The 22,100-nt window shown below is 32.5% G+C and overlaps 1 protein-coding gene across 2 annotated transcripts in view; it reads right to left on the reverse strand.

The window, feature by feature from the left end:
* Positions 1-22,100, reverse strand: part of LOC134710174 (centromere protein F-like) — a 37,791-nt gene that overhangs the window by 7,867 nt on the left and 7,824 nt on the right. Inside the window, exons 3-15 of one of the 2 annotated variants that reach the window (XM_063570394.1) lie at positions 20,543-20,755; positions 19,803-20,013; positions 18,505-18,626; positions 17,847-18,195; positions 17,284-17,432; positions 16,859-17,071; positions 15,485-15,636; positions 14,810-14,937; positions 5,244-14,287; positions 4,078-4,269; positions 2,979-3,365; positions 1,635-1,754; positions 647-803 (exon numbers count right to left, since the gene is read on the reverse strand). In XM_063570394.1, the coding sequence (XP_063426464.1) occupies positions 647-803; positions 1,635-1,754; positions 2,979-3,365; positions 4,078-4,269; positions 5,244-14,287; positions 14,810-14,937; positions 15,485-15,636; positions 16,859-17,071; positions 17,284-17,432; positions 17,847-18,195; positions 18,505-18,626; positions 19,803-20,013; positions 20,543-20,755 (11,437 nt within the window). Of the gene's footprint in view, positions 1-646; positions 804-1,634; positions 1,755-2,978; positions 3,366-4,077; positions 4,270-5,243; positions 14,288-14,809; positions 14,938-15,484; positions 15,637-16,858; positions 17,072-17,283; positions 17,436-17,846; positions 18,196-18,504; positions 18,627-19,802; positions 20,014-20,542; positions 20,756-22,100 lie in introns of both variants that reach the window. The other variant, XM_063570393.1, reaches the window with a different exon arrangement.

Raw genomic sequence — 22,100 nt, forward strand, 5'->3', positions numbered from 1 at the left:
CAAAATATCCCAAGATTAGATATTGGATTGTCTTTAAAATAGATATAGGAAGATGTGGTGTGAGTGCCAATGAGACAACTCTCCATCCAAATAACAATTTAAAAATTAAACCATTATAGGTTAAAGTACGGCCTTCAACACGGAGCCTTGGCTCACACCGAACAACAAGCTATAAAGGGCCCCAAGTATGAATTTCTTACTGTCTGAACTCAGTGTTACACGGTGTGTTCGATTCGAACGCGTCAACGTCCGGTTTCATCTGTATCGGGGTTATACGGGGTGATTTAACATAGTGAAAAATTCAAATAAAATGCTAACAGAATTTTGTTGTTGTACAGATCTTAAAAAAGCTCATACAATGTAACTCCTTTGTCAAGCTAAAAAATAAATGAATATTAAATAGTTCTGTTCAGATGTAGGAATGGAAAGTGTGATTTCAGCACAGTGAACAGTTTTTCTCAGTCAGAGAAACTTTTCATTCCACATGGAATTGCTTGTATCGTCACTGTTCTACATGAAGAAAAGCTTTCATTACTTTCACTGGGCTAATTTTACATTACATTACATACATATAGAAAGCATCTTTAGGTTTATTCTATTTTTCATTGATGTTTAAATTACATGTTATCTATTTGAATACAATTACCTTTTAATTTATGAGACAAAGCTTTGACAGTGGCAGTCAGACGTTTGTTTTCAGCCTGCAGTGAATTCCGTTTAATAAAGGCCTGTTTACAATCCTCAATAACCTTGTTTTTCTCCTCTGTTAATTCTGTCACTTTGGCTTCCAATTCTTTCATACTCTGAAATATTAAACAATACAGATGAATATGGTGGATTCATTATTATTTGTTGGATACAGATTTTGTGGGTTTCGTGGTAACAGTTGAACCCAAAAATTCAAATGTTCAATGAATACCATAATTTCAATTGGATTTGTAAACAAAGATTGGCAAAAACACAGAATCGAAATCCACAAAAATGAAGTTTTCAGCAATCCACAAAAAATAAATGAATCCTCAATAACCACAAATCCACATTGGAATCTAGGTTAACATTCTCATTCAGTGCTCCAAATAGCCATGTCAAAGGATAAATATTATTTCAGCAAAACAAAAAGGTCATAATCAATAAATAAAACGTTTTGACCTTGAGGTCACAGAAAGGTAATTTAATATGCAAAACAGTCTTAAACAGAGTTTTATTGAAATACACCTTCATGCAAATATTATATTCGAGTGTCAATAGATAAAAGTTTTCGCCCAGACTTGTGTTTATGAGAAGATTAAGTACTACCCAAACATAATGTCTCCTTTCTTGAAGATTAGACAAGGTTAGCTTTCTTTCATTTCTTTAACCCGAAAGGGGAGGGACCAATGGATTTTATACTGTAAATATTCTATGCTAGAAGGAAACTACATCTAATTGAATGAAAATCAATTATTTTGTCTTTTTTAACATTGTTCATAAAGAAATCGCATATGAAGAAGACAGAGTACCATTTTTGATCAAATATATACTATAGACTATTTTCATATTTATACCAACTTTTGACTCAGGATATTATAATTTTTCCACAGATCAATTTTTTGGCAGTAGGACATATATATGTATATAAACTTATGTAAACTTACTGTCTCGTCACTGGATTGAGATTTTCTTTCTAACTGTTGACGTAACTTCATATATTTCGACTTCTCTGCTGTGAGTTCTGTTTGGAGACGTGAACATCTGCTTTCCCATTTGATCAAAACCTTAACAAAAATACCATGGTTATGTTGTATGTTTTAATTTAAATAACTAAGTATGTACCCACAATGCATTTTTGTATGAACTTCACATTCTCTTTTCACTTTAATCTTTCATTTTATATGTTAAAAGTGTTATTACATTCTTGCAGTTGATACATATTCGATTGTTATATTCAAGAGAGATGGAAAAAGGAATATTTTATGTGCAATGGAAACATTCAATTCTTTTATATAACTTTAACAATTGTTTTGGATAAGCTATTGGTTAAGATATAATTTTAAAGTATTTTGTAAGATTTAAAAACTTCTGTCAAAGGGTTTCATTTACCCTATTCTCAGCTACTGATGATATAAATCTGATGTTGATCTCTCAGATTTACTGAGCAGCAAAAAAAAGGAGCCTATGCTCAATTAAATTTTATAGATAAATTCTAACTATTGGAAAACATCAAATGTACTTAACCCTTTCCTCCATGGATTTTATTTTTCTACATTCTTGATTCGCATAGGATTTTTTCAATAAAAAAAACAGTTTAAAGTATTAATGCATTTAAGAATTGAATGCTTCTTTTTGGAAATTTATTGGGGTGTAAAAGTGTTGACCGAAATAAATTTTTCCGCGCTTCATTCTAAAAATGTGCGCAACGGTCAACGCTTTTACAACCCTATAAAGTTACAAAAAGAAGTATTTAATACTAATTACATTTTTTAGCTAGGATAATTAAAACACTATTTTTATCATTTTTTTTATTTAATTCACCCGTGCACTTTATTGTGGGACCTGGTGTTGTCATGAATGATAAGTTTTATTGTGTAATGCAATTGCTTACGGAATAACACGAGCAGTGCAGTTAGCCAATCATAATAATGTATCATAGTGAAACATACATCTAATGTAATTATTGCAAAATGAATATTTCATCGATGAAATTCCAGTAAGATATTCTCATGAATATCCTTTTTATATAAAATGCAAATATTATAAAGTCTGATACAGATTTTTTGTAGGTAAGACGTTTCAAATGAGGTACTACACAGGGGTAGAAATGCGTCATTATGGAGGAAAGGGTTAAATTAATTCAGTAAATTCTCCTCAAAAGAAACAGTAAAGATATGGTGAAGGACTGATGAATCATCAAATGATTGATTGATATAGTGTTTGTTGCCTAATGTCCAGTGGCAAATATTTCATGCATATTTAAGACGAATCATAAATTGAATAAATACCTCAGAAGATTTTTGTATTTCCTCTTCCTGTGTCTGTATTTTCCCTCTATATTCTTTTAATTCTTCTTCAGTTTTTTCTAGTGAAGATTTCAATTCCATCACCTCATTACTAACCGATTGTGTTTCCTCTATCTTACTCAAAGAATTTTTCAATTTAGATATTTCTTCTGAGTGTTCCAAACTGAGTCGAGAGATTTCCTGAGATTTTGTCTCGTCAAGTTTCTTTATCTCTGATTTATGTTCCGTATTAATTGTTTTGATTTGTGCTTCATAGTTTTGAGACAGATTCTGGATTTCTGATTCATGGTTTTTAACACACACTTGTAATTCTTTGTTCTTTTCTTCTATCTCTTTCTCCAATATATCTGTCTTCTTGTGCATTTCAGCCTGTGTAAAAAAAAAAGTGCATTTTTTTTTCAACGATCATTTCATTCTAGTAAATAAAACCATCTATTATATTTTTTGAATTTAATACTTAAATTTTTTTCTTGAAATAAAGTTTTTGATATTCAATAGGAAGTGATATTGGAGTTTACGCCCTCCTCAAAGATTCCTGTTGATGACCATGAATCAATTAATTGATTTTTAAGAAAAATATTTTTCTGTAAAATACATTTATTTCAATGAAAATTTACCGCTTGAAAACCATTCAATTGTTTTGAAACTTTAAGATATTGTTTGTGATGAGAAAACAGGTCAAGTCCATTTCCTTTTTTGCAAATCAAGAGTTTTAGACCAAAATAGATTTAAAAGATGTATAAAATTGACAATTCAAATTTTCTGTTTAGGTATTATACTGCAGATTCATTGAAATTCAAATAATAATAGTTTTCATTGATTTCATGATAAACCACAAATTTATGTATTTGGTAATCGAAGAACAAAAGGCTGGTATAAAGACTTGGGCAAAACCATGAAATCAGAGACCTAAAAAAATACAAATTTTACATTTCCTCAATCTATAAAAATAGGTATCCAATGAAAAATAATGAATCTACAATAATAGTCTGATTGTTTCAAAAATTGCCCTAAAAAAAAATTGTCTTTAAGATTATATCACATCTTTTCCATTTCACACACCATATATAAGTTATCTTACCTTTGTAGAATCTAGTAGTTGTTTAGACTGTGTATATCTCTCTTGGTAACCTTGTGCTTCAGTTAGGTCAAGTCTGAGTGAACACAGAATATCATCTTTACTTGATAGTTGTGATTCAAGTGTTATCAGTTGTGTCTTACAGGTATCTAACTCACTAAATTTGTTTTTCAGTTCATTTTCAGCATCTTTCACCTACAGAAATCATTATGAATTTATAAACAGAACGGTTTAATGCGTGAGAAAAGAATGTTTTTTTGAACTTTTAAATTAACTGTTCCTTTTCGATAAACAGGTGCACTGTTAGCTGTTCAGTTTTTGTTGGGGTTCGTGTTGATAAGTCTTTAGTTTTCTATGTTGTGTCATGTGTATTATTGTTTGTCTATTTGTCTTTTTCATTTTTAGCCATGGTGTTGTCAGTTTACTTTTGATTTGAGTTTGAATGTCCCTCTGTTATTTTTAGTCCCTCTTTTTTAGCCCATATCTTACCCATCCCCTTAATGTTTATCATTCAAGTTCTTTTATTTTCATATGATGTTGGGCAGTAATTCTGTTCATCCATTAAGTTCATTATGCAACATCATGTCATGGAAATGAATCAGACATATGACATTTCCAGACAGTAGAGCAGTGTACTAAAGTGAATCAATTATACTGCTTAGAATATTATTTATCAGTTAATATTCCCTCATAAGATATGAAAACAAGAAAAATTTAGAGGTGGCCTTTTGTCATGTCAGTCTATATATATATATATATATATCTTAAAACTGTTTAGTCATTTAAAATTTTTTGGGACTATATTTCTGTGATTGTCTCTAAATTTGTTTAAAATCAGTGATTTACAGCTGAATTTATTGTATAGGCATTTATCATTTGTTGAAGACTGTATGTTGACCTCTAGATGGTTTGGTTTGTTTTTTGTTTCTTTTGTTTTGTTTTTTTTAGGGTGGGGGGTGGGGGAGGGTCTGTCTCCTTTGCAACTATCCCACATTTCCTTTTATTGTTTATTCATGCTAATACTTTACTGGTAGTTATATGTGTTAGTTTATATATTAATGCCATGGTCATATTTCTTTTAACATGTCTTCCAATTTAATCTAAGTTATATCAATACCTCCATGGTATATCATTCACTACATTAGAAATCTTGAACTCTATACACTTACCTCTAACAGTAAGGCATCATTAGTCTGCTTAAGGCTTGCTTTCTGATCCTCAAGACTCAAGAACTGCGATAGAAGTTCTCCTTTCTCCCTTTCCTTGGTAGCGTTTTGTTGTTCTAATTTGATATTCTCACTCGTCAAAGACAGCACTTCTTTCTGTAAAGATTTAACTTCCTCAACCACCTGTTCATATTTTTCAATTGATTGTGAGCTGTTTTCAGAATTTTCCTTTAACTCAGCAATTATTTGATTTTTCTCTGTTTTTAGTTCACTTTCAGATTTTTGTAATAATTCATATTTATCTTTCATCTCTAAAAATTCAGCGTTCAGTATATCAATTCTATCAGTAAGGGAGATAACTTCATTTTCGAACTTTTTACACTGGTCTTGGGACTCTGTAAGATTCTGCTGCAATCTACTGATCTCCACTTTTGATTGGTCCTCCTCTTGAGATAGAGACATTTGTTTGTCCTGTATTTCCATCATTTCAGCGTTTAAACTTTCTATTCTATTTTCTAGTTCAACTTTATGTGTGTCCCATTCTGATTTCTCCTCTTGATATTGTGAGTCTTTATGAGACTCAATTTCTCTGACCTCCTTATTCAACCTCTCAACCTTTGAAATAAGGTCATCACGTTCAGTACTTGCAATCTTCAGTTCTGATTCCAAAGAAGACTTCTCTGCGGTTAGAGCCTCATTGTCCATTTCAAGTCCTTCAATGACGTCTTTAAATGTCTCAATGTCAGAATCCGCAGCCTTTTTCTCCTTTATTAATCCGTCTATTTGTTCTGTCAATCTTTCTATTTCACCATCTTTCTGTTCTGATTGGTTAGTTAACATCTCAATATTTTTTCTCTTTTCCAATAGTTGGTTTTCTTTTTCTACAATAACTGCTCTCTTAGCTTGAAGGGACTCCTCATATTTCTTAATAGTGTCATGAAGTTTTTCCAGTGTGGTTTTGAAATCAGTGAGTCCAGCTTTTGTTGTTGTCTCTACTGTTTCAATCAAAACATCTTTCTCTTGCGCAATCGATTCTACATCTGACAAAAGTCTTTCCCGTTCATTCATAGCCTCTTTCAATTTACTGTCCAACATATTGGCCTCTTCAAATAATTTACTTTGTTGATTTTTACTCTCTTCAAATTCTACATTTAAATGCTGAAATTCACTTTGTAAATTGTCTTTGTCAGTTCGTACATTTGACAATTCCATGTTCAAAGCTTCAATTTCCATTCTTAAATTATCTGAGTCTGTCGACAAATATTTCACTTTTTCCAACAACTCAGATTTTTCTACCTTTAGTGTTTTATTGTCAGATTTGAGTTCACAAAGTTCCGACTCTAATCTACCTCCAGCAACATTCTTTTCTTCATCTTTGCTTACTAACTCATCGTGGAGATTTTTCCAAATTTGTGCCTCATTTTCAAAGTCTTTCATCATTTTTTCACTATCTTTTAATTCTGCATCTTTCTCCCTCAGTGAACTTTGAACCTCATTCAGTTTGACTTCCAAGTCAGACTTAACATTTTCATCTGTCTTTAGTTGATCGCTGAGGTCAAGGTTTTTATTTTCCAAAACTTTAATTTCAATCAACATTTGACTATATTTCTGTTCCAGATCTCTATGCTTGTCAGTTAGATCAGATTTATCAGTACAAAAATTGTCAATTTCTTGCTGAAGTTGTTTTACTGTTCCTTCCAGCTCTTCCTTCTGTCTTTCTGCTTCCTCCACCAATTGCTGGAGACGTTCCTGCAACTGGTCCCTTTCCTCTTTCACTGTTGTGAGTTGACTTTTTACTTCCTGGTTCTCATTAGAAAGGTCATCCATTTGACTTTGAACATCTTGTGAGAATGTTTGTGTTGACATAAGCTGAGATTGAGACTCTGTAATCTGTGAGGCTAAGTCATTTTTCTCACTTTCCAGAAGCTCAATTTGGCTGCGTAACTGTTGAAATTGATCTTTCTGCTCGTTCACTTCTGAGATGTTATCTATCAGTTTATTTTCTAGATCTTCCTTCTCCTGTTGAAGACTCAACATTTCTTCTTCCAATAAATCTTTACTCCTTTCACTCATTTCCTTATCGTTTTGTAAACTTTCAATTTGATCAGTAAGTAAACACACTCTTTCCTTCTCTGAATCGAGTTCAGACTCTAAGTCAGATAATCTGCTGGACTGAGTAGCACTTTCTTGGTCATATTCTTGATTTCTCTCCATCAATTGAAGTCTCAATTGCTCAACCTCTCTCTGAACTTCTGAAACTTCTTTTATTTGGTTCTGCTCAAGAACATTCTGAGAAGACATACTTGATTTCAGATCCTGAATTTCTATCTCCTTCATTGATACTGTTTCATTCAAACTATTAATGTCTTTGGTGAGTTCTTCTATTGTTTCTTTTTTGTTTTCCAATGTACTATTGGTTGAAATAAGTTCATTTTTTACTAATGACAATTGATCTTTCATTAACTGTAGATTTTCATTGGTTTCTGCTAATTCCTGTTGTATTGCTGTAATGTTTTCTTCCAAAGATGTCTTTTCAGACTCCAGATCTGAACATTTTCGTTCACACTGTACCAGATCATTCTGTAAATCTTTTAGATTTTGTTCAATTCCAAAGGATTCTTGCTTTCTTTCACCCGACTCTGAAGAAAGAAAATCTATTTTCTGTTTTAATTGTTCTGTTTCAGATTGAAGTTCAGTAACATTGTTTTCCAGATCATTATTTTTATTCTGAAGAGAAATATTCTCATTGTCTTTTTGCCTTAATTTAGTATCTTCCTCCATCATTTTACTTTTCAAGGTAGATAACTCTTCCTTCAATTCAGTAATTTCCTGCTTAGATTGAGATTCAAGTTCATCATATGATGTTTGTGTAGACTCCTTCTCCTTTGTAATATAAAGCAGCTGCTGTTTTAGATCATCTCTTTCCACTGTTAACTTATTCATCTCATCATCCATAGATGAAATTTTTGTTTCACATGTCACAAGTTTCTCCTGAAGTAACCCAACTTCATTCTGCAATGTTTCCAAGGCAAATGTAGTTTCACTGGCAGTCATTTCTGTACTAGCCTTCTCTGAGGCCACTGATGAAAGATTCTGTTGCAGATTTGACAGTTTTTCTTCCAATGTCTCATTTGTTCTCTCTAGTCTAGAAATAATTTCAACCAATTGATCTTTTTCCGTAACCAAACAATTAATTTCACTTTGAGAATCTGAAATTAATTTGTCTTTCTCTACATCAGATAATCTTACGTCTTCAAGGTCTCTGTGAACCCTCTGTAATTCCCTCTGGTTTTTACTTGTCTCTTCCTCAAGCTTTTCCTCCATAGAAGTAAGATTCTGTGACATTTGTTCCATCTCCATAACCTTTGTACTACATTCCTCCTCAGTTTTTGAAACAGATACTTGTAATTCTTCTATTTGTGACCTTAGATTACAAATCAGTTGGTCCATACCATTCACCTTTTCTTGATAACTTGCTATTTCTTGATTACATTTCTCTATCTGCTGTTCAAAGTCTAGTTTCATGTTCTGATGTTCACCAACTTCATTTCTCAGGCCAGCCACCAACTGTGACTCCTCAACACTCTTAACGTTAGAAATATTTTTCAGGTCATTCAACTGTGACCTGACGAACTCTAACTCCTTTTCTGAATGTGAACATGCATCTTCCATCTGAGACAACATCAATCTAAGTTCATCTTTTTCCTCTTCTAATTTATTTTTTGATATACTCAACTGATTTTCAAACTCTGTCAACATACTGTTCTTTTCCTTCTGGTGCATGTCCAGCATCTGTTTCTGCTCTGAGTCGTCAATTTCTTTTTGAATGGAGAGGTTATGAATTTCTTTCTGTAAATTATCAACTTCATCCTCCTTTTCCTTTAGATTACTTTCCAACTTGGTAATTTTATCTGCCATACAAGATTTTTTGTATTCTGATTTATTTTTGGTATCATTGAACAATTTCTCTTTACTGGCAATTTCTGCTGTCAACTCTTCCAATTTCGTTTCAACTTCAAACAAGTGTTCTTCTTTGTGCTTCAGCTCCATCCTGACAGAAGTCAGCTGATCATTTAACTGTTTAGTCTCTTCCTGGAACTTGCTATCTTGGTTTTCTGCATCTGACCTGGCCTTTGTAAGACTTTCTTCCATCTCCGCTAACTGATGTTGGAGTGAGTCCGATTCTGATTGACTACTGGTTATTCCTAGACCAAGTTCTGCCTCCTTTGTTTTGGATACATTTAATTCTTGTTGTAGTTGCCACTTTTCATTTTCTGTTTTCTTCAGCCGATTTTGGATGGTCTCCAGTTTGTATGACATTGCTATCTCCAGATCATCCTTCTCTCTACTCAGCTCCTTCATCTGACCTTGTGTATCTAAAATCTCACTTTTAGAACTCTCTAGCTGACCTTGAAGTGATTCGACCTTCAAATTAAGTTCATGCATCATTCCATTGTAAGATTTTTCCTGCATGATTGACTGTTCATTTTGTGTGGCAATGTCATTCTCTAAGTCTTCTTTGGATTTTTCAATCATTCCAACTAAATTCTTCAATTTTTCAATTTCAGAAGTTTTCTCTCCCAACAATTCATCCTGCTGAGTAAGTTTATTTCTAAAGACACTGAGGTCATTTTCAAGTTGATCTTTCAAATTCATTAAATTGTCCTTCTCCTCATTCAATGCTGTGAACTGATTTTGCAGTGATTTGAGTTCATCAGAATTTTCAAGTATTTTCTTATTTTGATCTTCCGCTTTACTTACAAATTGTTTTAGCTGGCTTTCTAGATTTGATACAGTGTTCTTACATGTCTCTATTTCATCTTGATTTTCTAAGCACAAATTACTGGCACTGTCTAGTTCAGTACTAAGCTTACTCATTTCATCTTTCAGTTCAGTTTTCTCCTTCAATAACTGGTCAATCTTTTGTTTTAATTCATTTTCCATGTCAGTGCCTTTGGTTTTATGAATGTTCAGAGTTTCACTAAATTCTTCTAGTCTTTCTTTCAAATGATTATTTTCTGATTTAGACTGATTGAGTTCATGCTTCAGTGATTCATTTTCTGGTGTCAGTCTTTCACATGTTGCTTTACTAACATCCATGCTCTGCTGCATATTTTGTATTCTGTCATTAAGTTCTTCAATATGAGTTTGTTTTTCATCCATCTCCAATTCCATCTTTTCTAATTTCCCTTTGAGTGTATTAGATTCAGCAGAAAATTCGTTTTCTTTGTCATTACTTTTCTGTAGAACTTCTTTCAACTTACTTTCCATCATATTTGAAGAATCCTGCATTCTTTGACTAAGTTCGTTCTTTTCTAACATTTCTTGCGTTAAATTGTCCAATGACTCTTGTAGCTGAGCACATTTATCAGAAATATTTTTACTGTCTGTATTTCTCTGTTCCAAATTAGCTCTATATTTCTGTACGGTTTTCTCCATATCAACTATGTTTATCTGTAACTTCTGGAGTTCACTAACTTTTCGTTCCAGAGTATCCTGTTTGAATTCAAGTTTGATTCTCATGTTTTCAATATCCTTACATGTACTGGCAGACAATGACTCCTTCTCTGATGTCACATTCATCACCTTGTTCTCTAAATGTTGTATAGCCTCACGGTGTTTGGCCAGGGTGGACTCTAATTCATTCATTGCCTTGTTTTTATCATCAAGTTCCTCCATCAGACTAGAACATTTATTGTTGATTGACTCAGTCTCCTCTACCCTAATAGACAACTGTGACCTTGAACTTGTAAGTTGACTTTCTAATTCAGCCATGTGTTTTGACATCTGATTGGTTCTTTCTTCAGCATCATTCAGTTTATCCTGATGAGATTCTAGTTTTTCCTGCATCTGCATGCATTTTAATTCCATGTCTTGTGAAACTTGACTTTTTGTTTCAAGGTCTTGTTTCAAACTATTCACGGTTCCATCAAGGCCTTCACATTTTGTTGTCAATTCCAATAGTTCCTGTTCTTTTTCTCCATATGAGACATTCTGGGTTTCCATTTGATTTTTCAGTGTCTGAGATTCTTCCTGGAGACATTTCAGGTTATCTCTCTCTTGCTGGAGACATATTGTCTGTTCTAACATTGCTGTCGTCTGCTGGTCAAATTGTTCTGAAATGGTTTGATGTTTCTTAGTAAGATCTTCATGTTCTTGGGTAAGATTGTCTAACTTTGACATTGCATTATTTAGTTCTTCTTTAGCAGCTTTCAAATCTGCATCTTTACTTTGTAATGTATCTTTAAGGTTGTTGATGATCTCCTCTAATTTTCCCGCCTTTTCTTGGACTCCATTCATGCCATCCGCTTGGTCCTCCAAATCCATTTGTAACATGTCCAATTTTGTTTGCATTTGTTGAGACTGCTCATTCAAAGCTCCCTTTTCTTTTATCAAGGATGATTTCTCCTCTTGTAATGCTCTAATCAAATCTCCTTGTTTCTCTTTTTCAGCGTTCATCTTCTCAACTTCTTCTGTTAGTTTTGTATTTTCAGATGAAATGTTTCCCAAAGTCAATGCAGTTTCCTCTTGTAGCTTGTCAAGATGGTTTTTCATGTCCAACAATTCCTGATTTTTCTGATTAACAGTTTCCTCTGCCTGTTGCATGTGAGTCAGACCATTGCTGTAAACTTGCTGCAAATCAGTCAGTTCACTCAGAAGAGTTCCAGCTTTTTCATTTAACTGTTCATGTTCAGTTCTAAGTTCTGACAAAGTCTTATCCAAAGCCTTACAGGATTCCTCTTTACATTCCAATAGATTCTGTAGTTTGTCTTTCTCCTCTGTTAAACATGATATTTGTTGACAAAGATTTGTTCTATCATTATCATGCTTCATATTCAATTCTCCAGATTCCCTACCTAAATCCTCCATGTCAGTTGTCAGCTTCAGAAGTTCACTAGTTTTTGACTCTAATGCATCACTGGCTTGTTGAAGGTGCTCATACACTTTGTCACATTCCTCCTGTAAAGCTGACACTTTTTCTGTCAGTTCACTACACTGAATTGAGGTATTTTTATTTTCAGTTTTTGCCTCCTGCAACTCACTTTCCAGTGACAAAATATGTTCCATTTTTATTCTTAGAACTTCATCAAGTTTATTTTTGCTAGTTTTTTCATCCTCTAGTTCCTGCTTCAGATCTAAGACTTCCTTGTTCAGAGATATTTGTTCCTCAGCTGCTTGTCCGTTGACCTCTTCCAGCTGTTTACAACTTTCCTGAAGTTCACTTGACATCCTGGTAACTGTTTCGTCTACCTGTTGAAGTTTAGCTGTCAAATCAGACACTGATGTATTAAGTGCCTCGTTCTTTTCTTGTAATGCTGAACAATCTTTCATCATCTTTTCAATGTCTGTTTTCCCCTCAATGTCTCTATTCTCCAAGTCTTCAATCTGTTTCTCTTTTGAGCTTACAATTTCTGAAAGCTTGTCCTTTTCCTCTAACAATGTCTTAAGCTGTTCATTAATTTCTCCATTTTTCTCTTCCAGTCTTTTAACAAAGTTCCCACTTTCTTCTTTAATTTGAGAAAGTTCATTGGTTACCGATTCCAATTCAGAATTTTTGGCATCTACAGTTTCAGATGCATTGGCAAGTTTTTCTGTCAAATTTTCCACTTGAGATTTCAGACTTTCAACTTCCTCAGTAAGGCTCTGGAGCTTTTTCCCAAAGCTGGTAGTCTGTGACTGCAATCCAATCGCCTCTTCCTTCAGCGATTTTATTTCATCTTCTTTAATAGCAGCAGTACTTTCTGACAATTCTAATTTTTCCTTTAGTTCTTTAACATGATTCTCGGTTTCTTTAATAGTCTCGTCTTTCTTAGAAAGTTGACTGTCGACGTCTGTCTGTAATTGCTGTACTTCTTCTTTCTTTATCTCCAGCTGTGAGGTTGTTTGAGACAGGGCATCGTTTGCTTGTTCCAACTGTGTAGTCTTGGTCTGTATTTGCTCCCTGAGATCCTCGTATGATTCAGTCAACTGGATGGATTTACGTTGAAGTTCATCTTTTTCGCTTCTTAATTCAGAAACTACTTTTTCTAATTCGTCTATCTGCGATTGTTTCTGTGTGAGTATATCAGCAATCTTTTCCTTCTCATCAGAGACCTCCTTGGCCTGCGATCTGACTGTTTCTAGCTCAGTAGACATGATCTGTAAATCTTGTGAAGCCTTGTCCTCAACTAAGGCCACCTGCTGCTTTAATTCTGTCAATTCACTGTCCTTCTGTGTCAATGCATCCTTTATCTGATCAATTTGAGAGGTTAAATCACTAACTTTTCCAGTCAGGGAGTCAACACTCTCTTGCAGACTTCCATTTTGTTGACATTTTTCATCATGGTCTTTTTTCATGTCGTTAAACTTTTCACCAAACTCGGACAATTCTTTTTCTTTACAAACTAGTACATCCTGCTTCTTTTCTAGGTCTGTTTTGAGCTGATTCACTTCAGTTTCCATCTGTTTGACTTTCTCCAAGCTATCGTATGTACAACTATCAGCCTGCATCTGAACAGAAAGTATCTGCATTTCTAGGGAAGTTGTTTCTTTGATTTTCTCTTCCGTTGCTGTATGAGCCTGTTGAAGTTTATGATGGAGGTCGGTAATCTCTGTCTGCAATTCATTTTCTCTGTCTTCCTTCTCTTTCTCTAGTTTATCCATATTACCCTGCAGCTCCTCAATAGTCTGGTCTTTACTCTCCACCAGTTTCTTGAAGTCTTGAATCTGACTGGTCATGGTCAGGTGGCTAGAATGTAGTTGATCATGTTTTGTCGTGAGACACTGATAATCCTCAGTACTTTTTGTCAGTTTACCCTGTAGAGTATTCAACTCTTCCTGGCATTGGTTTAATTGATGATTAACACTTTGTAATTCTTTCTCCTTTTTATCAATTGTAGCTTTGTTATCACTGATCTGGTTCTTTAATCCTTGATACTCGTTCTGCATTTGTTTATACTCCTTTTCCATGGATACCATTTTCTCTGTAGCTGTTTTTGTCTCATTTTCCCTCTCCTGGAGGTTTCCTTTCAAGCTCTGTTCTGTCTGCTGCCAGTTTTTCTTAGCCTCTGTAATCAAATAATGAAAAAAAATTAATAAAAAGGAGGAAAATGTTAAAAAAAAAATCAATGGCATATATATTTTAACGCAGTAGTCACAGTATTATTGATAACAATAATAGCTATAACAAATAAATTAGAAATAGAAGGTAGGTTTTGATATTTTGCTTTCTGAAAAAAATGTAACTATAGTCTGAATATTAAAAATCAAACTTCTCACAGAATGTTTTATTTTTATAAGTGTTTTTTTTTTTTTTATTTATTCATTTAGGAAATCTCCATTTTAGCTACTTTAAAAGATGTTGGTGATTCCAGGAATAAAATTCAAAATTTAGATCCCTTACTTTCAAGTTATATACCTGAACAACAGATTATTTGATTTTCAATGAGATTAATGGATGTGGCCAGTGCATTTCTTTAAATTTTGAGTTTATGTGTAGGCTTTTATCCCAGGTTTCACCTTTTTAATGAATTTTAGATTGATCTGTCCTTTGAATGTTTAAAATAAAATACTATTTCCCTTTATAATACCTTGCATCATTCTATCTTTCTCTGTTATTGAATCTTTAATAGTTTTCTGTTCATCCTTTAATTTTTCTAGCTCTTCTGTTTTAAACTCCAACTTCTTTTGGTGATCTGCTTCTGACTTTTTCAGTGCACTGAAAAATATATAATTTTACATAAAGTTTTAATAGAAGAACAATATATTTAATTTAACATTTTGTACTAAAAAAAACTACTATCAACATGATATAAAAATTAAATTATGAATCAATCAGTTGTTTTCAAATTTTCTTTTCATAATTTTCTTTTTTTAAAATAAAGCAAAACTCAGATGTTAATTCTTATATAAATGTGATTATTAAAATGCTCAAACACAGCAACACAAGTCAACTAAGAATATACTGTAGATTTTCTGTATAAGGAAAATCAGAGGTGGGAACAAGAAACCCACTATCAAAAATAAAACAGCAAAAACCAACTCATGTTATATAACAACCAGGTCTGATTAGATGGTGTAAAGTCTTTCAAAAGTCTATCAAAATTAGTATTGCAAAAAATTACGCTCAAGTCAGTGCTAGGGGCCGTATTAAACTTGCAGTGAGGTGAGTTTTTTTTGTTCCAAGTAAAGTCCTTTCTGTGACTTTGAGATGAAGAACAACAATAAAAGATATCACCGACTAAAGGGATTAAACCAGTACATACCTGATAGCTTCCTGAGTATGTTGTAGTTCCTGTTGAGCCATCTGAGCTCTCTGTTGTAGTTTACTCTGTTCTGCAGCAGTCTGCTCAGTCTTTCTCATGTAATCCTGGTGTTCTCTCTGGCTTTTATCTAGTTCTATTTGAAGCTTACCAGTCTGTCAAAAAAAAAAATCAAAATCAAATGTTTTATCTTAATAGCTTGAGGCAACTGTAATCACACCTAATAAAATCCCAAGATTCTCGGGACAGTGGACATAATATAGATTGTATGGTGAGCCTACAATTCTTAGATATAGGAAGATGTGGTATGAGTGCCAATGTGACAACTCTCCGTCCAAATAACAATTTATAAAAGTAAACCATTATAGGTTTATAGGTTGTAAGGCCTTTAACACAGAGCCTTGGCTTACACAGAACAACAATCTATAAAGGGCCCCAAAATAACTAGTGTGAAACCATTCAAACAGGAAAACCAACAGTCTAATCTATATAAAAAAAACGAGAAACACATATAAATTACATAAACAAACAACAACTACTGTAAATCAGATTCCTGACTAAGGTGCAAACATCTATATTGCAAGTCAGTTGGATGTGTACTGGTTGATACCCAAGTTTTGGAGAACATGGTTTATTCATTGATTGTAATAATTTGCATTGAACTAAAATTTCACTATCTGTGAATATTCTTCAGGCTTTGTTTCTTTGTTTTTATGCTAGTACAGCAATTTTGTGTAATGTACTGATCTTTTCAGTTAAGCCAATTTCAAATGATTTGTATGCTGTCCTGTTTCACCAAGCTAATGGATTGGTTGAGTGCTCACAAACATATTTTAACCCCGCCATATTCTTAATGTGCCTGTCCTAAAGTCAAGAGCCTGTAGTTCTGCGGTTCTTGTTGGTTCATGTCACATATTTGTTTGCCTAAATTGCTTTTTCATAAATCAGGCTGTTAATTTTCTCATTTGAATTTGTTTCCCATTTTTTATGTCAGTACCTTTTTTATTGCTGACTGCTGACCACATGGTATGGGGTTTTCTAATTGTTTTAGGCCATACAGTTGCAGATAATTGCTTTTCATTTTCATTTGATAGTTGTGTAAATGGCAATCATACTTCATCTCCTTATTTTTATAATATGCACCAATATCACCTTCCTGGATTATAAGTATAAAAATCTATGGACTAAGTATTAAAAGAAGCTTTCAGTTAGTTACTACAGCCTAAAGCTCTGGAAGTTGGATTTTCAAGATTAAAATGTTAGCTTCTCTTTGATTTGCAAGCTAACAAAATGTTAACATGAAAAGGTAAAACATGTTTAACAACATGATATTAGCAAAGCGATGACCAATAATTATGTGATATGCTTTTGTTTTACCTTTTGTAACTCTGTGTCTAGCTGTGCTTTTGAATGACTAAGCTGTCCTTCCACTATTGATAATTTATTATCTTTTATCTGAAGTTCTTGTGCTATTTTCTGTCTTTTTTTCTCTACATCTTCACATGACTCAGATAAATTCTGTATCTCTCTTTGTAGTGACGCTCCTAAGTTCTTCTCTTCTTCTACTTTCTTCTTTTGGTTGGCCAGTGCCTGTAATAAAAGTATAGTCATTATCATCCATGAGGTTCCTTTTATTACATGAAATAATCATTGATTATTGATGCTCTTGTATATTCTGGTAAAATAACTAGAAAGGATGGTTTTACATGAAAATACAAAATGGCAAATACTGTAGATTTATGTATTTTTGTGGGTATCAATTTCCATTTGGAATGGTTCTAACCGTTCTCTATAATACATACCTGTTCTAAACTTTCCAACTGGAATTGTTTTTGATCCTTCTCTTTCTTTAGTCTATCAGCCTGTGTCTCCAACTGTGATATATGCTTTGAAGCTGCAGATGACAAACCATCCTGCCAATTTCCTGATGACCAACTGCTGGTTTCTGAACCTGCTAAGAAAGAAAGAATACAGATAAGGATTAATTCAAAATTAATTATAGATGGTATATATAAGAACAATTTTGATGATTTATAACGTCATTTGACACCCTATAAATTAAATAATGATTCTAACATTTTTTATTATCTATAAAAAAAATTCTGCTTTGCCTTTTGACTCCTACTTTAAATTTTATTGATAACTTGCTAGCCATAACTGAGATAGGGAAAGAAAAAAAATGTCATGCCGGACAGTTAGTCAGAAACTGAGTCACTAAAAAAGTAAATGTCTTAAAAATCGTCAAATTCTAAATGATTTGAAGCTGGCTTTAAAAAGAGACCTTCAAATGACAATCTATATGTAAACATATATCTTCACAATTTTTACAATTTAAGATGAAAATGTCCATGTTTAATATTTGTACCATTTGTACTGCCAAAACCAGGAGGAGCTGAATTCTGATTATTTCCTTGTCCAAATCGATTTCTGGGTGCTGACGTGTTTCCAAATCCAAGTCCAAACCCTGAGGCATCATTATCCTTAGTTGTATTTCTATTATTGCCTGTACTCCCAATACCAAATCCAAAAGGATCATTATCAACATTGTTCCTATTCTGAACCATGCTTTGTGTAGCAGTTCCATGACCTGGAAAGCTGCTTTGTTCTTTTTTAGTATTAGCTGCATTAAAGTTGTCTATCTTGATCAGCTGGTCTGATGATTCTGATTTCAATTTGGCCAACTCTGTCTGGTATCTCTCAATCTCTTGTGCTGTCTTTTGGCAAAAAATTAAGATTTTATTTTCCATGATTGATATTCAAAACTTTAAATTTTATATTCAGAGATGAAAATTGTTTAAAATTTAACAAAATGTTTTAAAACAGGAGTGAATGATATTTTCCCCACAATTTATGTGTTTTTCGTTCAAAATAAATTTAAATCATTTTTTCATAAACATTTTATATGCAAAATTGATGTGAGTAAATCTTCAACACTAAAAACCAACTTGATGCTTTGTAAAAGATAAAGACTTTAGTGGTTAGGTGCCTAAAAAATTAAAAGCCCTTTTTTACAACATATCTACCTTCTTTTCTAGATTATTGTACTCCTCCTTTAATTGCTTCAGTTCTTGAGCATCTCTTTCACGTAATACATTTATTTGCTGGAGTTTTTCTTGAAGTCCAGAATCAGATCCACTGCTCACACCTTGAAATTAAATATTAGTATGTCATGACTATGTGAAGGCTGTATTCATGTACATGATCTTTCTACTAAAATATATTTCAAATGATGAACATTAGATAGCAATTATAGTCACTCTAAATCAAGGTACATAGTCGATGATTCTTTGAGCCCTTGAACAATTTATTTTGAAATAGTCAAAATTCACGTTCACGAAATCTTTTTTTCCATGTTGGTCCTTGAAGAAAATTTGCTGGTCCTCAATATCAATTCTATTGAAAAATACTAAAGTTGAGTCAGTCTTATGCAAAATTTTGGTGGTAAAATCCTGAGGACCACCACTTTTCGTAAACTCTGCAGTAATAGTGTGTTATCTGGACGTAACTAAATCTTTTTTTGTGTTTATCCATTATTTATCTTTTCAATAAATATCGAAATTTTAATTTTTCATTATTCATAAAGAACAATTAACAAGGAAACAAGTTGTGTATGATTTTTTCAAATATCTTCTTGACAATGGAATCCCAATCATAAACAATTTCCCCAAACACTGTCAGAGTAATCTCTAATGACTAGAAAAGAAAAATTTACTGAAGCAGTACATGCAGTACTGGTGTAAAGCTTACTCTTTACTTGGAGAGTGGAATTAACAAAATTTGCTTCAGTTGTATCTATATATATTGGATCGTTGACTTTAATCTGATATCAGAGTTGAATAAGCAAAATTCACTTTAGCTCTACAAATGACCCTTATTCTTAGATGCATAATTTTCTTTATTAGTTGTTATTGGCTTTAGGTTAGGTATGGGGATGGTTGGGATCCTGCTAACATGTTTAACTCTGCCATATTCTGTATGTATGTGCAGGTCTCAAGTCAAGAGCCTATAATTCAGTGTTGCTGTGTAACATATTTGTTCTTCATTTATTTTTTTGTACATTAATTAGGTTGTTAGTTTTCTCAAATGAATTGTTTTCCATTTGTGATTTTGGGGCCTTTTATAGCTGAACATTACTTCTATAAGGTATGGGCTTTGCTCATTGTTGAATGCTGTACAAATAGTTGTTAATTTCTGTGTCATTTGGTCTCTTTTGGAGAGTTGTCTAATCATTCCACATCTTCTTTTTTATACTTAACCTGATGAGTGAAAAAAAACATAAATTTGTTAAACAGTTGTACATTCATACAGTTAAGCTGTTTACCTGATGTAGATACACTGCAAGCACTATCTGCTATTTTTTTCAAGTCATTTTCCAGGTGCTTAATTTTGTCGGTCTGCTGATCTATTTGTGCCCTTTGTTGGTTACTGTACTCCTGTAACTTATTGTGGTCACTAGTTAACTTCTCTAGTTTCTTTTCTGTCTCTTGGTGATCTCTCTGTATCTTTTCTAGCTCTGTCTGTGTCTGTGCTGACTGAGAAAACATCATAAATACATAAAATTTTAGTATAAAAAGTTCTACCCTGGCGCTTTTACACAAGCAAACTTTTTTTGTTTGTCAAAAAACCTTTATAGGACATGTACATTGTTTTGTTCTTTCTTTCATTTTTTGTTAAAAGATTTTTTTTTTGCCATGAACCTAGTTTTCTTAACATTGTGAGTTCATGTGATATTTTAAGGATTGTTGTCATATAGTGTACAAGTCTTTCTACCACTCAAGATTATTGACCCCACCAGATATCATTTTCTCATTTTATGTCCATCATAAATACATTTCTGTTTTAGAATATATTTATTTGTGATACTGCCTCATGAGCATCATTAATAACCTGATTATCAGTAAATAATTTTTATAAAAAAAACAAAAAAAAATTGAGCATATTCCTTCAATCTCCATTCTTTGTTTTATTTTCTTTTTCTTTTATTTGTTTTCTTGTTTTAACAAGAATTAAAAATTGATATATAATAAAAACTCAAAATTCCAGTAAAATATATTTATTTACTTTTTTAGTTTCAGCATCTAACTGTGACTTTGTATGAGACAGTTTCCCATCCAGACAAGACAACTGGTTCTCTTTCTGTGTCAAATCATGGGCTAACTTCTCTCTCTTTTTCTCTATTTCCTGACATGTCTCAGATAAATTCTGATTTTCTCTTTTGAGTCCTGAATACTGATTTTTCTCTTCATCTACTTTTCTTTTCTGAATTTGAAGAGCCTGAAATACATACAATAGTGAATAGATTAAATCGTGTTGTTTTTAAAATACCTGATGTCTCTAACATGTCTAAGTAATGAAAATAAGTATTAAGTTCAAATTGTCATGATTCGAATCAATAAAAAAGTAAGAGAAAACAATTCAGTTAAAATAATTACTGTTGATTCATTTATCTTAACAAATTCAGCATTTGAGCCTATAATTTTTTTTTATTAACATGTAACTGAAAACTAAAATTTGTGGTTAACCATTGCACACATAATAAGAGAAAAGTAATATCCCAGGAACAGTCAGAGGTAAAATTTATACAAGAATTTTCTGCATTATTTTTTACCTAATCTTAGAAAACATTTAAACTCAACTACATACTCTGTAAGACTGCATGACCATAAGTTTCTCTTTGAACATAACTTTAATCATTGTTTATGGCGTACAAGTTTTTACAAATAATCAATGTTCTGCTAAATAAGATTTTACACAGAACATTGTAGAAGCTTTATTTGTCATAGTTGTTCTGATGGTTTTTAAGCACAAATTTTTGTGTGTGTTTACTGGTTAGATCTTTTTAATAAAGCCGTCTGATATGTTGCATTATAATTTTATCAAATTTATCCATTTTATTTTGTTCAGGAATAGTCATCAATGTTTAATATGGTTTAAGGTAGATTGATGGTATACCGCCATCTTGGATTGTACAAACACAGTACAAAATCGGTCTAGTTGTTTGCCTTAATCTGCAAATTTGGAGACAGATTTGCAATTTAATTGTTAGAAGTTTTTTCTATTTATAGAAAACTTGTTAATTAATTGTATTATACAAAATATTTTAACAAAAATCATTTTCTTTGGTTTTAAAATCATTTTTTTCAAAGGAGCCATTTAAGGGGAGATAACTCTTTTAGTACAAAATTTATACTGGGCTAATAGGGAATTTTTTTATATTTACTTGTAGCAAGAAAACAAGTTCGGTGACACCATGTTTTCTTTTTATTTTCTTAAAATATATAATGAAACCTTTCTTCTCACAATTTATTTCAAAATTCTATCTCATAGATTTTTTTTTATGCACACTAATGTGTTTTTTCATGAACAAACTAACCAAATTTTGGCAATTTTCAACGACTCATAGCTTGAAAAATAGCACGGTGACCCATACTTTTTATTAAATTTTTGAAAAGAGCACAGTAAAATCTTCATTTTGGCAAATTATAAAAAAATTCTGTCTCAAAAAATATATACTGGTGATCTACCTTAAAGTTAGAAATAAAGCTGGTTAAACCCAATCACATTTTGCATGTTTATAACTTTGGGTTATCTGTTCTATGTTCTGTTTGTCTTTGTTTTT

This window comes from Mytilus trossulus, chromosome 3 (assembly GCF_036588685.1).
Source record: "Mytilus trossulus isolate FHL-02 chromosome 3, PNRI_Mtr1.1.1.hap1, whole genome shotgun sequence".
NCBI classification, from domain to species: domain Eukaryota; kingdom Metazoa; phylum Mollusca; class Bivalvia; order Mytilida; family Mytilidae; genus Mytilus; species Mytilus trossulus.